The sequence below is a fragment of the Phallusia mammillata genome, chromosome 3, assembly GCF_965637545.1.
Source record: "Phallusia mammillata chromosome 3, kaPhaMamm4.hap1.1, whole genome shotgun sequence".
NCBI classification, from domain to species: domain Eukaryota; kingdom Metazoa; phylum Chordata; class Ascidiacea; order Phlebobranchia; family Ascidiidae; genus Phallusia; species Phallusia mammillata.
In genome coordinates, this window is record NC_137254.1 from 23,711,343 (window position 1) to 23,725,681 (window position 14,339).

The window sequence follows — 14,339 nt, forward strand, 5'->3', positions numbered from 1 at the left end:
AGCAACAAACTCAGTTAGTTATGGACAAAAATACTTACACTTGGATAATTTGGTGACGACAATGTTCCTGACGTCACTTGATCAGTTAGTGAGAGCAAACTTCCACAATCTCCAAGTTCAGCAGAGAAGGTAAACCTTAAAAAGTTCAAGGTCCAAATAAGAAGTCAAAAAAGTCCGAGTTTATTTAGAATTAAATTTGGGTACAAAATTCTTGTCATCCTCCTTAGTGCCAGACTTTCTCGTTTTAAAGCACCAATAAAATATTTAAAACACAATGTCACATCAAAACGTGAACTGCCGAATTTTAGTGATCAAACTAATAAAGAACATTCCACTTGTTAAAAAGGTTAATTAGATAATAGTAAGTTATCGACAAAGCAAAGCAAAAAAAAAAAAACTGAGTCAAGAAACTTTACTTTGAATCATATGTTGCTTGGCGTAATTCAGCATGAAACTGACAACGTACTTTGACGGTATTCGAATTTTTAGTATTTTAACATCTGTCAACAAATCATTGTACGCCAGGCCTATCGACGGCGTAATATCGAAGGTCACCAAAGCATTCCACATAGAAAAAATTATATGTAATATTTTTTAATTTAAATAGTAATAAAACCAAAAGGCATTGCGACTTAAATAGAATTTATATATATTTTGAGAAGTACTACATCGGGCCGTGATTGTGACAAGAAAGGACAAACATATCATCAATATTTGCTACCTGAATCCATTGCTGTTTCCTGATGCATCGGTTTTAAAAATCACCATCAATCCGTTTGCTTGCGTCTGCAGATTTTGTGGTGGAGAAGACCCACAGTAGAAACCGCTTCCTGCACCATTGTTTGGTGTCAGCGGCGGAGCGTCAAGTTCTCGACCGTTAAGCAGCTTGAAATAAGTGAAAATGTCAGTTGAACATTAAAATGTTTGGTATAATTGTCCACGTTTTTCCTAGAAATACCTACTGGGACGACCAAGGTGCCCACATGTTAGTTCTGGACTTTAAAACCCACTTTTAAGGCTTAATTAGAACAGCTGGAAATCAAACAGTAACATATCAATCCTGTCTAGCATAGAACCTTGGATTGGCACGTCCGTTTCTAGTCAGAATTTTCAGTTCCATGAATTATGTACCTAACAACAAAAATCACCCCTATACCTGCAACGAATCTCCTTTTGTTGCGTCACAACCGGAGTCAGAGTTCGTGATGCCGAACTGTGGGTCAAAGGTCAAAGTGATGTTACTCCCGAGAGTGGAAACCACGTCCCACACACAGTAAGTGTTCGGTGGGTACTGGTTGGGGAAGTTGGGGGACTCAACTGCCCCCAAATCGGATGAAATGAAACCCCCACAACCTAAATACACGGAAAACGAATTGTTTATTTCATTCGGCTAAAATTATATCACAAAAATCAAAAGCAAGAAAACATTTTTTTAAGTAAAACGCTGTACTAGAGTTGTAAGTCGGGCTTGGTTAGGACCTAGGTTTTTACTTCAACAAACAGGCCTAATTCAGGCCTTACTTCACATTCTGTTTCCGTAATTAGAAATTATTAGAAAAGTTTTTGGAATTAATCTAATCCAAACCAGACCTAAAACGTCTAGTTTAAGCAATTGTTAATTATTGTCCATCGTATGGCTTCTTTTTTATATTCCAAACAGCCGTACTTCATGTATAGGCCTGTCAATCAAACTTTCGAACCTAAATGGATTTCGCAAAAACGGTCCGGTTTCAGGTTGCGGACTCAAATTTCGGGCCAACTTACAACTCTGCGCTGTATTTTAGCTACGGGACGGTTTCTCTCCGTTAAAGGTTTTTCCGTTAAACCTTGTTGCATGAAAGGTTTTTTTAATCTCAAACAATCTAATTAAGAATACAGTGACAAAATAGCCCCCAAAAATACAAGAAAAAAAAATCTCTTATGGCAACAATACCTTGTTGATAAGACGCGTTAAATCCATAGTAGCCCACACTCATATCTGAAACCAGTTGAACGGTCATATAATTGCCTGACGACATTATAGGGTTATTGGGAACTCTTTTGCCACAATACTTTCCCAGCAGCGGAGAAGTAACGTTTGGACCTGTGAATTAAAACACATTGTCTTATTGCATTACCCGTGTCGAAAAGTCATGAATTTTGTGTGCCAAGTCATCAAAATCACCAGCAATTTAACACCTTTTATAAGCAAATCATAGTAAGCCAGGCTAATTGAAGGCGTTATACCGAATCTAATTAGGCTTGGGAGACCGGCATGATTCGGTATAATGCCTTCAATGGGCCTGGCGTACCATGATTTATATACGAGTGTAGAGCTGATCCCAGTTATGAATTTATGTTATGCTCATCTCAGCCTTAATAAGCAATTACGAATATGCTGTATCTTAAAGTCTTTGCACAAAATTAGCAACTACCTATATCAATTATCAAACACTAAAAGTTGCAACGAACCATTGAACGCAAGAATGTTATAACTTATTCACATTGTTATATTATACATTACTGTCCATTTTACTTAGTTACCGTTGTATATTGCCATGTGATCAAACATGCAGTCATTTACAGTTTCCATGTCCAGAAAGAGATATGTAAACATCACCCTTCACGAAAACAAAGTGTTTTCAATAGAACTAAAATATGCACTACCTATTCATACTAGTTTTTACGACCTTAAACAATGGTTCCGAACTTGTGTGTGGTGACCCCAACTGGAGTCGCCTGACAATTTGCCTGGAGTCACCTAAGGCCCCAACTCATTTTAGATCATGGACCACTAGCCCTAATTAGATGAACTTATGGACCACTTCAGTGTTGATAAAAAAACAAATACTACTGTTTTGGTCTAAAATGACAGTTTCGGATATTTACAAGCCAATTTTAAAAATTATCTTAATAATATATATAACATATAGTCTACTAAATTTATTCTGGGGGTCACCGCAACTTGGCAAATGTTATCAAGGGGTCCAGCACCAGAAAAATTCGGAATCGGTGACCTTAAACCTTACAATTATGTAAGACACAAGAAAAAAATAAGCCATATAAAACAAGTATAGTTATAATACAGTGGTTTCATAATTAAGTATGGAATCCAAAAGTCAAATAGGCTGCATGAAAAGCTTAAAATCCTTTTTAATGTTAGATTTCGGGAAAACAGAAGTATAAATTTATGCGAAATGCAGAGCATATTCAGATCTCTCGCAGGTGGTCCGAAAAATTCAAAGGACCCGTTATGAAATCAAACCACTGTTTAATATTAAGATATAAAAGACCCAACACCCTCTTAACAAACTTACGTATGTTGTGGGGCCCCTTCTATAACCCAAATACAGTTAAGGTTGTTGGGGTAAAGTCCTGGCCAACCAGGGGAAACAAGGAATATCGGATAAACAGCTGCAACCAACTGTTCTGCTCCACATGTACCTGAGAAAACAAATAAACGCAAAATCGGTTAACTGCAAATCAGTTAATTGGTAAAATCGGTTAATCGGGACAAAACGCTTGGCCAATGGCAATCCCGATTAACCGGTTTCGTCGGTACAGGCAAATTTCCACTATCTTTCGCTTTTTCGACCATCATTTGAGTTTCGATAAAGCGCGTGCTTACTTCAGACATGAATGCACTCACGTCGTACCGCGAAATTTAAAATGTTGATAAAATGATAATTGGCCCAGTCAGGGCTTGAATTGTCGGATTTAGTCCTGATATTGGGACTGTCTACGATGCTTTCCGAAAACATACATAATATGGCAAATACAAAATAGTCTACCGTGTAGGTAGGAGCCAAGTTAAATCGGAACAACCTAGTATAAAGATGAAAACACAATAAACAATCACTGTGGATCCACAACATCAAATAATAGAGAAAACCGAACTATTGTTATATAACTTTAAAAACATGATTGGAAGATAAAGTTTGATAATGAACTTCCCAACTAGGAGGTAACCAAGTTAAGCAGAAATTACATAAACGCCAGGTCCTTTAGTCTTTTGGGGAATTTGTGTCACACATACAACATTTAAACTTAAAGGTACACTAGCTGTTAATTAGACGAAAAAACACAGTTTCCTTTACTATGGTGTCCAATCCCTTACAAATATGCTGAGAAAATTCAATCAATAAAAAATAGCGCACCTGTGGGAATAGTAGGGACGTTTGTGGGGTTTGGTGGAACTCCGCCACCCATAGTTGCAACCCAATCCATATAGAAGCCAAGTCCATGTGCTCCCCAATCACTGTGGAACCACAACATCAAAGCGCCCTACAAACAAACACTTCAAATCAGAGTTGTAAGTTGAGTTGTAAGTCAGGTCGAGTTCGGGCTTGGGTTTGTTAAAAAAAAACGGGCCTGACTTTACACTCTGGTCAGTATATTTTTTAAATTAACTAGCTCGTAGTTAGTTGCTGGACCTGACCTAATGTCAACAGCCTTATCACGCCTTGTTGAACACCAATTGTCTATTGTATTTGTTGTCTTGGTTCTTTCCTGGGGCTTCAATGTATAGTCAGTCAAACTTTGGGGCCTGAACGGGCTTCCCCAAAACGATTTGTGTTCGGGCCGGGTTTGTTCTCCAATTTCAGGCCCGTTTACAGTTTACTTCAAATACAACAAGATGCAGAATTTCACGTTGATCAAGCTGCTTCCTAACGGACACTTCAAACACAACACGAAGTTTTACGTCAGATTGGACTTTTAGCGTCGGTTTTGCCTAGTATTTAACACAGGGTGTTTTGAAACAAGTTTAATACTAAAACTGAACCTTGATTTCAAACAAATACTTCACACAAAATATGTAGTGTTTTAAGATAGCTCAGGCTCTTTTGTGTCGGGTATAAGACTCTATAGCTCTGAGCACAGATTGTTATGTAGCAGATTTAATACAAAAACTGTATGTAACCTTTGTAAGACTAAGTCTTAAGACGTGTGATGATCGACCAGTAAGTGGTAAACTTCGCAATAGCAGAAAAAGTATGTGTTAGTTGTAATATCATTTAACGCTATTCTATTTCTCAGGTTGTTAGGGTTTTACTGGGCAAAATTGTCATTACCTGAGATGATGTCCCTGGTGGAGGCTTGAAATCATTGCCGCAGCCAAAGAATTTTATATCAAAATCGGTTGAATCTCCATCATAAATGGCCAGGTAATCATATACGCATCTGTAAAATAAAGTGTACTTGACTTTGTTTTTTGTTTGGTTGGTTGGTATGGGCGGTTTAGTGATTTTATGTTGATAATATAAAAGTTTTCATACCCTTCTTCGGTAGGAGGTTCCAGATCAAATAATGAAAATGTGTAAGAGATTAAACGTCCAGATGGAGCATAGATGTAGTAATAAGCGTCTGTTAGATCTGGGTAATAGCCAGGATACATGGGCGATGCAATGGCCCCATCAAATTCTCTGTCAATAATATATAGTGTGGTAATAACGCACAAAAAATTGTTACACATTTAGTATAAACCTACATGATAAAATAATATATATTCCAATACCACTGGATCAAAATATATATTTAGGCAGCGGTGGGATTCCAATTTTTTGTCAGCCGGTTCTATCACAAAAGTCTTTTTTTCAGTTACAAAACAAAACGTCCTGTTACAAAATGTCCATTGTCAGTAACCAGTAATGCTAACCGGTTCGCTGATCTCATAAAATTTCGCGAGACGGTTCTGTAGAACCGGTGCGAACCGACCGAATCCCATCACTGCATTTAGGCCATGTATGCGTTTATAATATTGCATTACACAGTTTTACAAATAAAAAGCACACTTAATGGTCATTACAAGTTACAACCCCAACTAGAAAAAAAAGTTATAACTAGACATACGCGATGGTGGTGCTTCCGTAAGTATGTTGGTAGGCGGCCTGAAATCCGCGACCTTCAGTGCTGACGTCACTTCGGAAAATGACGTATAGGATATGACCATTGATGGTTGTTAAGTTTAATGGCAACGTGTTACCACATGCACGCATTAGAACGGCTCCGTCGACAGCACCTGAAAAGCAGGAATACTGGATTTAACCGCCTGAAACCGGTTAAATGAATTGAACGACCAAATTAATCACATTTGGCGTTATCGACTTAACACTGACATTTTTACTCGCGTCGTAACGGTCAACTTATTTTAATGCTGTATTCAAATAGAATAAACAAGACATAAACATACATAACCTAGAACAAAGTATTTACTGTAATTCAAGATGGTCATTACAAAAAGAAGGGCTAAAAGATCAAATCAATTTCCACCCATTCTAGCAAATTCAGCCTTTTCAATACCATGATAGTTCCCGTACATAGATTTTAGTGCCCCATTAGAATATTCATATCATCGGCGATTGGAAGAAGTCACTTTTAATCTTTGGCTCTTCTGTAGCGTAACGCTAGTTGTTTAACATAGGGTAATAAATGCTTGAGTTTAACCCTTTGGTCACATATCTTGCTGGGTATGAACCTGAGTTATAAATGACGCACCTTCTCGCACTTCGACGTAGTCAAAGAGACAGTTGGATTGACTCTCCACGTCAAATGACAGAAAGCTCAACGATATTCCGTTACCAGGTGCTGATCTACAATGTTCGTTAAAATTTGCCAAAAAAAACGAAATAAATCTTTTCCAAAGTTTTGTAATTCATCAATTAAAACTTTTTTCAATTCAGTAATCCACTCTGCGGTTAACAGTTTATGCAAAAAATAAAAGACATCGCCCCTATTCTGGGCACATGGTACAGACCAATTCATTTAATTGCATAATACGTTTAGTGCATTAGGAACTTAAATAACAACTTTAGCAATCTCAGGAAAAAATTGTTCCATTAATCGCATTATCCGGGTATTAGAATGAAATACTGTATGGCAGTAGTTCTCAAACTGTGCGTCGCGACGCCCTGGTGCGTCGTTTCAATTTTCCAAGGGCGTCGCAGAATAGTTCCGTTTCGTGGCTTTTGGTGGTTGTATCGATAAACACAACTTTAATAAATCGATAAACACAACTTTAAAACTAATAAAGTTTTCGCATTGACTTTTATTTGCTGGTGCGTCGCAAGACCAGAAAACTTTTCCAGAGGCGTCGCAACAAAAAAAAGTTTGAGAACCACTGCTTTATGGGATTAACCGTATACGACAGTAGTATAAACAAGTGTTTGTTCATCTTCAGATAAAGTTTGCACAAAATGTGCACGAAGCATACACGTACTTGATGGTCCAGACACATTCGGCACTCGAGGGGTAAACATCAGGGTAGTTGGGTGAGTTAAAATAACCGCTCTGTGCAGTAAGATCTCCACCACATCTAGACGTAGATGAACTGTAGACTGCTCGAAAACCGGTTCTTTGGAAGAAACTCTACATTAAAAAAACAAAAAGACAACGTAATTTACATGAATAAGGAGAAGATCCAAGAAATCAACTTTTATGAATAAAAACGAAATAAGTAATATATATCTTTAAAACCTAAAGATGAACGACTAAATGTTTTTTCTGAACTTACATCCATTGCTATAAGGCTCATTAGTCCTCATGCACCAATAAGCAGACTGGGGTTTCCAGCTTTAAGGTTTAATTACGAGTATTGCTTTTATGTTTAATTTACCATTTAAAGTTCATCAACTTGTTTCAGTGTTTAAGCCTTTTCATATCAGAGGGTACATTCTAAACGTATGGTACAGAAAGTGGGCGGTACAAAACAACGTTTGAGAATACTGATTTCCCTGTTATTAATAATTTCGCCATGTTTACGTTTTTACAGATGCCATTTTTTCACAAAAGTGAAAATTTACACGCACTCAAGTTTGGAATTGCATTAGAAAAAGTTTCTGTAAGATTTAGTTACATTGTCATCACTAACCTTCGACACCATGGTAAGAGTGAAGGCTCTGCTCAATGAAGTTATAGGGGCGGGAAGGTTTGTTCGACAGTAAAGTGAGTAAGGTGGTGACGTCAGAGTCGATCCATCCAACACCTCAAGGTAGTCATCACTAAATCGAATTGAAAAAAGGTTTGTTACTACTATAACAGCGGTTCTCAAACCGGTGTCCGCGGACCCTTAGGCTTCAGTGAAGCAATTTTGCGGGGACCGCCAAGAGCGTCGAGGCTTTCTTAAATCCGATTTAATGCCTGTTCAAGCCAATGAAAAGTTTAACTCAAAGTAGACTTAAAGATAAACAATCTCTATTAATGAGCAATGCCCTTTATGCCATCAGGAGTAACGCAAAATGCAATTGTTTGCAAACAATCCTTGATGCTTTTTGTCTTGTCTTTGATGTCACAAGCTGCCGTTGGATCACTCTTATGTGCGTAATTTTACACAACTAGCTGAAATTTTATATCTTGCTATGGTAAGTGGGAAAATCAACTATTAGCTCTTGGTTAATCGTTAATCTAACGTTTTGCTAATGTGTGTATGATACGCTCTAGCGTCCGCGAGTGTTAAAGATAATGGCAAAGGTACCGTTAAGATAAAATGTTTAAAAAGTTTAAGAACCGCTGTACTATAAGGATGGATCAGATCTGCTGGTTATTTTTTTTAAGAACCGATGATATTATGTTTGTGCTGGGATGTGCATAATCAGGCTGGTATGACGTCAAGCAATTATGAAGTAATATAAGGTCATAAAGATTTATATTTGCAAAGCAACGTAAAACCTTTTTTTTTTCTTTTGGAGAAACACGGGTAGAAAATTTATAATGTAGAATTTGCTCGATTAGAGGATTTTAGACGAGCAGGGGTCAAGATAAGTAAGACATGGTTAATGCCTACGGGTTCATATGTATTAGTGCTTAAGCACATTATGTTTGCCATGACTGGGTATACAAACAGTAAGATCTTTTTGAAAAATACTATTACTTACTTGGTACAACCTAGGAACTCAAAAACTTAACGCTACTAGTTGGTGAGTTTGGGCATGAATCAGATAAACTGCATTCAATCTGCTGAATGGCTTGCCCTAATGTTTTTTTTTAATGAGACAAGAGTAATTGAACATAGGGAGGCTTACAATATACAAACATTTCATGGCAAGTTACAGAATTTTGTCGCGTTTGTTTGACACACTTGTTGTTACTATCAAGTAGGGATGGGCTGAGCCGAGCTATAGAACCCGAGTACTCGGTACCGACCATTAGGTGTTTAACTGCTCGGTGCTCGGCCGAGCAGTTGTACAAACTGACCCGAGCATTAATTTTGCATATTCATGCTGTTCTAATATACGAAACTAGTGCCGGAAGTGGTTTCAAAGAGGAAAAAATGACTTTATGCATTAGAATATTAAATTGTAAAAAAACGCGGACTGCTGCGACATGTACAGCCTGTAACACCGCTGGTGACGTGAGGGACCGTAAATAGCTACAAACTAGCGTGACTCGACCAAACTGAACATTTGCTTTTGACCCATCCCTACTATCAAGTATAGGACCAAGTGCTTACCCTCCGCATGTGAGATTGCCGTAAGGATCGAAGTACATGTCCATGTGTGTAAAGGTCAGGGTGACGTGTCCGTCCACTTGTGGTGCTTGCATTGTCCAAGTGCAGTTCGTATCAGCTGGATATTTATCCGGATAATTTGGAGACATGATGCTCCCGTCCTGTAATTAAGCAAGTGAAAACAAATTAAACGAAGATTTTGTGCCGGGAAGGCAACACTATGGTTTGAGTTCAAACGGTAAACGAACATGCATTTGCACTTTGCTTCGGGATCTAATTATCAACATACACTATGTATCAGTACGTAAGGTATACATGTCTTGCATTAAACTGATTTTTTTTTTACTTAGTTATGTCTGCCTACGTTATCACGTATTTTTAGAAGCATGGTGATATATAATCACACCTTAGATTTCACTTTTTTGTTGCATCAGGCTGAAATGCCCACCTACCTTAGAACTGTTGACGAGATTTAAGTTGCAAGGCACATAAGTCAATATATAGATACTGCTTGTAAATGCAAATACACATGCTCACTTACTTGAGTAGCAGTGATCTTTCCGCCGCAGCCGCTGGTAAATGACGCCTTGAATCCCTGCCAACAAAAAATGAATAATTTTTTCTACCGCAGTGTTTTTAACGTCTGTGCATGGTAGTATCCTGTTAAAAATTCCTAATATGCCGCGAAAATTATTTATCTCCATGTTTTAGAACTTATTGACACACTATAGGTAGGCATAACAACGTTATATCTCCATTTTACATCATATTTATTAGCAAACGCAATGTAATGCATCATATTAAGTTGCGAAGTAATTACATGTTTTGTGTTTTCAGCGTATAGAGCGTACAAAAAATGAAGTTGTCAGTTTGTCAAAACATAGAAAGTAGGAAAACATTGTTATAAATTGGGGTCGATTTAATACGATAGTTATGATACCAGTTTAAAATCCAAACGCTTATGAATGGTTTACTTTATTAGGCAAACATGTTACATAGCTATATAAACATTACATACCGTGTGAGTAGAATATGGGTCAGAATGGAATTGGAATAGCATTTGGTGTCCTGTGCTCTGTACGGGATCAGGCATAGAACTACCACAAGCCTTCAGTAGCATTGGATTCGAAGTCGTGTTGCCATCATACAACGCCACAAAATCGAACTCACACGCTGGTTCGGGTTCTATGTCAAAGGCCTCAAAAGATACGATGACAGTGCTTCCTATAAATATAAGGATTTGGTAATTTGTGAAATTCCATTTTTGCACAAAGACAACATTTGTATCCAAACTAGACTACAACACCCGCTGGGTGTTATTATGTAGCAGTTATCTATAAAACTGCCAGATTTTCCAGATTTTTTGCCTAAAACAATCTTTTCCAGCAACTCCTTGTTTGTACAAAACATTTGCATCTCGTGAAAGCTCAGGTCTAAGTTTTCTTTTGCTTGTAGCAGAGATTTGACTTGTGATTGTTGAAAAATAAGGACTCAAGTTAAAAACAAGGACATTTCCAAGCAATAGGAACAATAATTTGGTTTAAGACATTGCCATTCAAAATAAGGACAAATCATACGGGCGGTATGGCAACCCTGGTTATACAACAGACAGAAAAGTACGACGGCTGTGCTTAGGAAAACAAACGCAAACTCATAGTCCAAAAAATGACTGTTCCGTGTACTTTGAATGATTTCTGTGACTTGAATAAAAAATGGTTTACAGAGCACTGCCTCTAGATAAGTTAAAGGTTGCAGAAATTTAATCATTTCAAACAGTAAAAAACAACTCAGTCTGTACCTTGGCCGACGTCAATGTACCACTCGCAATCTTGATGTTGTGCGTAGTTTCCAGGGTAATTGGGTGAAGTTATTGTTCCGCTCGATGTAGTAAACTTTCCACCGCACACACCTGACACTTCTCTGTAGTTGGAACTAAATCCTTTGCCGTTAACATATTCATCTGCAAAAATACAACTTTTTTGTACACTTCGGCATAGCAAGCAGGATACGCGAATAGTACTGTATGTGGAATTAATTGCCGCATGTAAGGACTAGTTTTTCAAGATTTGATTCGGTTTAATAAAAACACCATTTTTATTAAGGCTGATTTCACTTTGGAAATTTAAAATTAAACAGTTGTTTGGTTAGTACAGTGGTTCCTAAACGTTTGAGGGGTAGATTTACTTAAATTTTTTGTGGTTTGTAAATAGACACTTAACTCTGGGAATATGACCTGTGAAGTTGATAAAAGAAAATTTTAAATAAAATTTGAATGGTTTAGACTTAAGAGTCTACTATGTAGTATATTAGTGACAGTTTTGAATTGTTAGGAGATGAATTCGTCGAAAAAGGTTGGGAACCGCTGTATTAGTGCATATTGAAAACAAGCTACTAAACGCGTAAGTACTGCAGGAAAAAACATTAGGGTAAAATTAGCTGCAAAATCAATGGTCAACCACAAAATCACAAAACGCATAGTAAAGTGGTTCCCAACCTTTTTACATTTTCATTTCTCCCTAATATACTACATAGCAGTTACTAAACCACAAAAAGATCATGAAAAATTAAAGCATTTATCAACTTCACAAGTTATATTTCCATAGCCTATGTGTCTACTTACAAACCACACCTAAATTCCTCCCCTTACATTTTAAATATTTCATCCCCGGTTGAGAACCACTGGGTTAGTACATAGCAAAAGAGGCTACTAAAATGTGTACTGCAAGTATTTCAGGAAAAAAGGGTAAAGTTAACTACAAAATCTATGGTCAAGTGTGAAAATAAAATTTACAAAACGAAAATTCTTTACCTGTCAAAAACCTCAAAGTCATAAAAGTCGAAGTTGAAGTTACGACCATGGGTAGATTTGGAGGGGAACTCCCCGAATTGCAGAGTCTCGCAAGAATGTAGCTGGGGTCAACAGACATTCCGTTATAGATTTCCAGTACATCGTAATCGCCTTTAAGAAACATATATGCGTTGAATCCATTTGCAAAACCGCTTAAATTGCCTTTTGACTTACAGTTGGGGTGGTGTTCCACGTCAAACACAGTGACCGTGAGTTCAATGCTTGTGCCAGGACTGGTTATAATCTGCCATATGCATTCTCTATTGTCGTAGTAGTTATTCGGATAGTTTGGACTCGTTATTGTGCCCGATGGCTTCGTCAGGGTGTCACCACACCTAAAATGGCAAAGATTAGTTTTACCTGGTATATAAATAGGGTAACGCCACAAAAAGGTTTTTGAACTAGTAAGTGACATATTTCAGTTCGGAGTGAAAGATTCTCGATTACTAAACGTTTCAAAATAGTGTCTTCCCAAAAAAATCTCATTTAATGCTTGTTCGACCACAATAGTTGCCAAAAGTCATTCTTATGCAGTTGTTTCTAATCTGGCTTTTGCAAAACCGTAGGGAAGTATGCAAATGTTTCTGTAAATCAACTAAACATTCATATTAAAAAAAAAAAAAGTTGAATTTAATTATACGTAGGGGTCTGTAGACTGAAAATGTAAAAAAAGACTTCTTGGCTACCATAATCTTGAGAAACGTTAACCTAATGCTTCGGTCTAGAAGTTAAAGAAAAGAAAATTAAACTCGGATCTTACCCATCTACAGCCCATGTTATTTCGAACCCTGGAGCTTGTATGTACGGGTCAGTGTGAAAGACGACGAGCAGAGAATTTGACGTTGTACGGAATGGTCCAGGATTCCCTGTGCAGAACTTTCCTAGACTGGGGCTGTTGTTGATATCTGAACCATCGTATACCTAAAAATGTACAGGGAATAGAAACATGATCTTCACAAGCTTTAACAATGACTTTGAGAGACCAATGCCTTGTATTCTGGGTAGAGCACTATAGTGATGCCCTAGAAACCCCATGGTGCTATGACAAAATTTGTTCACAAATACAAAGGATAGCAATACACTTTTTCCCGTGTCTTTAAAACATGAAACGGTGCTTAAGGTTTTACACAGAAATTAACTTCAATAAGTTGTTGCTGTTTGTTGACACTCTATACGAGAAGTTGACAAACAAAAAGCAGAGAAATACTTCCATTAAAACAACAGACGAATTTTAGCCATTTGCGTGCCGTATTAACAGTGAAAGGTTGTGCTTCAAGAGTACAGTTAAAGTAGTTATTGCAAAAAAACAAGAAACAGATCGTATCCCAAAAAAGTATGTAAATTAAGTTAATGACATATTAAAAATAAATTAATGCAAACTTGATGATTTCTTTCCATTTTTGCTCAGCGAACATAGAGAACAGATAAATACAAATATCACCACCAACCTGTACGTAGTCACAAGCGCAGTCGTTACAGGTTTCCATGGCAAAATATGTAAATGTGACATTGATGCGGTTACCATAAGAACCCTGTACTGTCCAGGCGCAGTCGCGGTTGGGTGGATAATTGGCGGGAAAATCAAGAGACTGAATTTTGCCTGAAGACTTGGACGATATTGTTCGCGAACATTCTTAAAAGAAAAATTGTACAAAAAAATAAAATTAAGGCGTGAAACGAACGAAGATTGTGCGTTCTCAATGTGCAGACTTTCTGGCATTTTGTTTTCTATCAAGCTTTTATGCCATGTTCTTTTTTTAAAAAGAAAGACTTTCTGGCATTTTGTTTTCTATCAAGCTTAAAAAAAATCTTTGTAACTTTCTTCCTAATGTATTACTGAATCATACACTATATTTTATGATTTGAATCTGTGACTTACCAACGTGATATTGAGCCATAAAACCTGATCCGGCCACAAACGGGTCACTTCTAAATTTCACCATCAGTTGATTATCACTGCTTTCATATGGTGGTGGGAGTCGTGATCCACATTGACGACCAAGTGATGGGTAACCAGTCGTGGGGCCGTCAAACACCTAAAATAAATGGAATTGTGTTTAATTAAAGTTG

The 14,339-nt window shown here is 37.4% G+C and overlaps 1 protein-coding gene across 1 annotated transcript in view; it reads right to left on the reverse strand.

Moving 5' to 3' along the window:
- LOC145218852 (cubilin-like) overlaps positions 1 to 14,339 on the reverse strand; it is a 51,047-nt gene that overhangs the window by 20,663 nt on the left and 16,045 nt on the right. Inside the window, exons 28-49 of the mRNA XM_080086254.1 lie at positions 14,149 to 14,305; positions 13,718 to 13,902; positions 13,030 to 13,190; positions 12,444 to 12,604; positions 12,231 to 12,380; positions 11,220 to 11,381; positions 10,440 to 10,645; positions 9,963 to 10,016; positions 9,425 to 9,582; positions 7,847 to 7,976; positions 7,196 to 7,344; positions 6,475 to 6,569; positions 5,830 to 5,998; positions 5,256 to 5,402; positions 5,052 to 5,160; positions 4,137 to 4,263; positions 3,297 to 3,423; positions 2,524 to 2,600; positions 1,934 to 2,083; positions 1,157 to 1,353; positions 722 to 885; positions 39 to 135 (exon numbers count right to left, since the gene is read on the reverse strand). Coding sequence (XP_079942380.1) covers positions 39 to 135; positions 722 to 885; positions 1,157 to 1,353; positions 1,934 to 2,083; positions 2,524 to 2,600; positions 3,297 to 3,423; positions 4,137 to 4,263; positions 5,052 to 5,160; positions 5,256 to 5,402; positions 5,830 to 5,998; positions 6,475 to 6,569; positions 7,196 to 7,344; positions 7,847 to 7,976; positions 9,425 to 9,582; positions 9,963 to 10,016; positions 10,440 to 10,645; positions 11,220 to 11,381; positions 12,231 to 12,380; positions 12,444 to 12,604; positions 13,030 to 13,190; positions 13,718 to 13,902; positions 14,149 to 14,305 — 3,132 coding nt within the window. The remainder of the gene's footprint in view (positions 1 to 38; positions 136 to 721; positions 886 to 1,156; positions 1,354 to 1,933; positions 2,084 to 2,523; positions 2,601 to 3,296; positions 3,424 to 4,136; positions 4,264 to 5,051; positions 5,161 to 5,255; positions 5,403 to 5,829; positions 5,999 to 6,474; positions 6,570 to 7,195; positions 7,345 to 7,846; positions 7,977 to 9,424; positions 9,583 to 9,962; positions 10,017 to 10,439; positions 10,646 to 11,219; positions 11,382 to 12,230; positions 12,381 to 12,443; positions 12,605 to 13,029; positions 13,191 to 13,717; positions 13,903 to 14,148; positions 14,306 to 14,339) is intronic.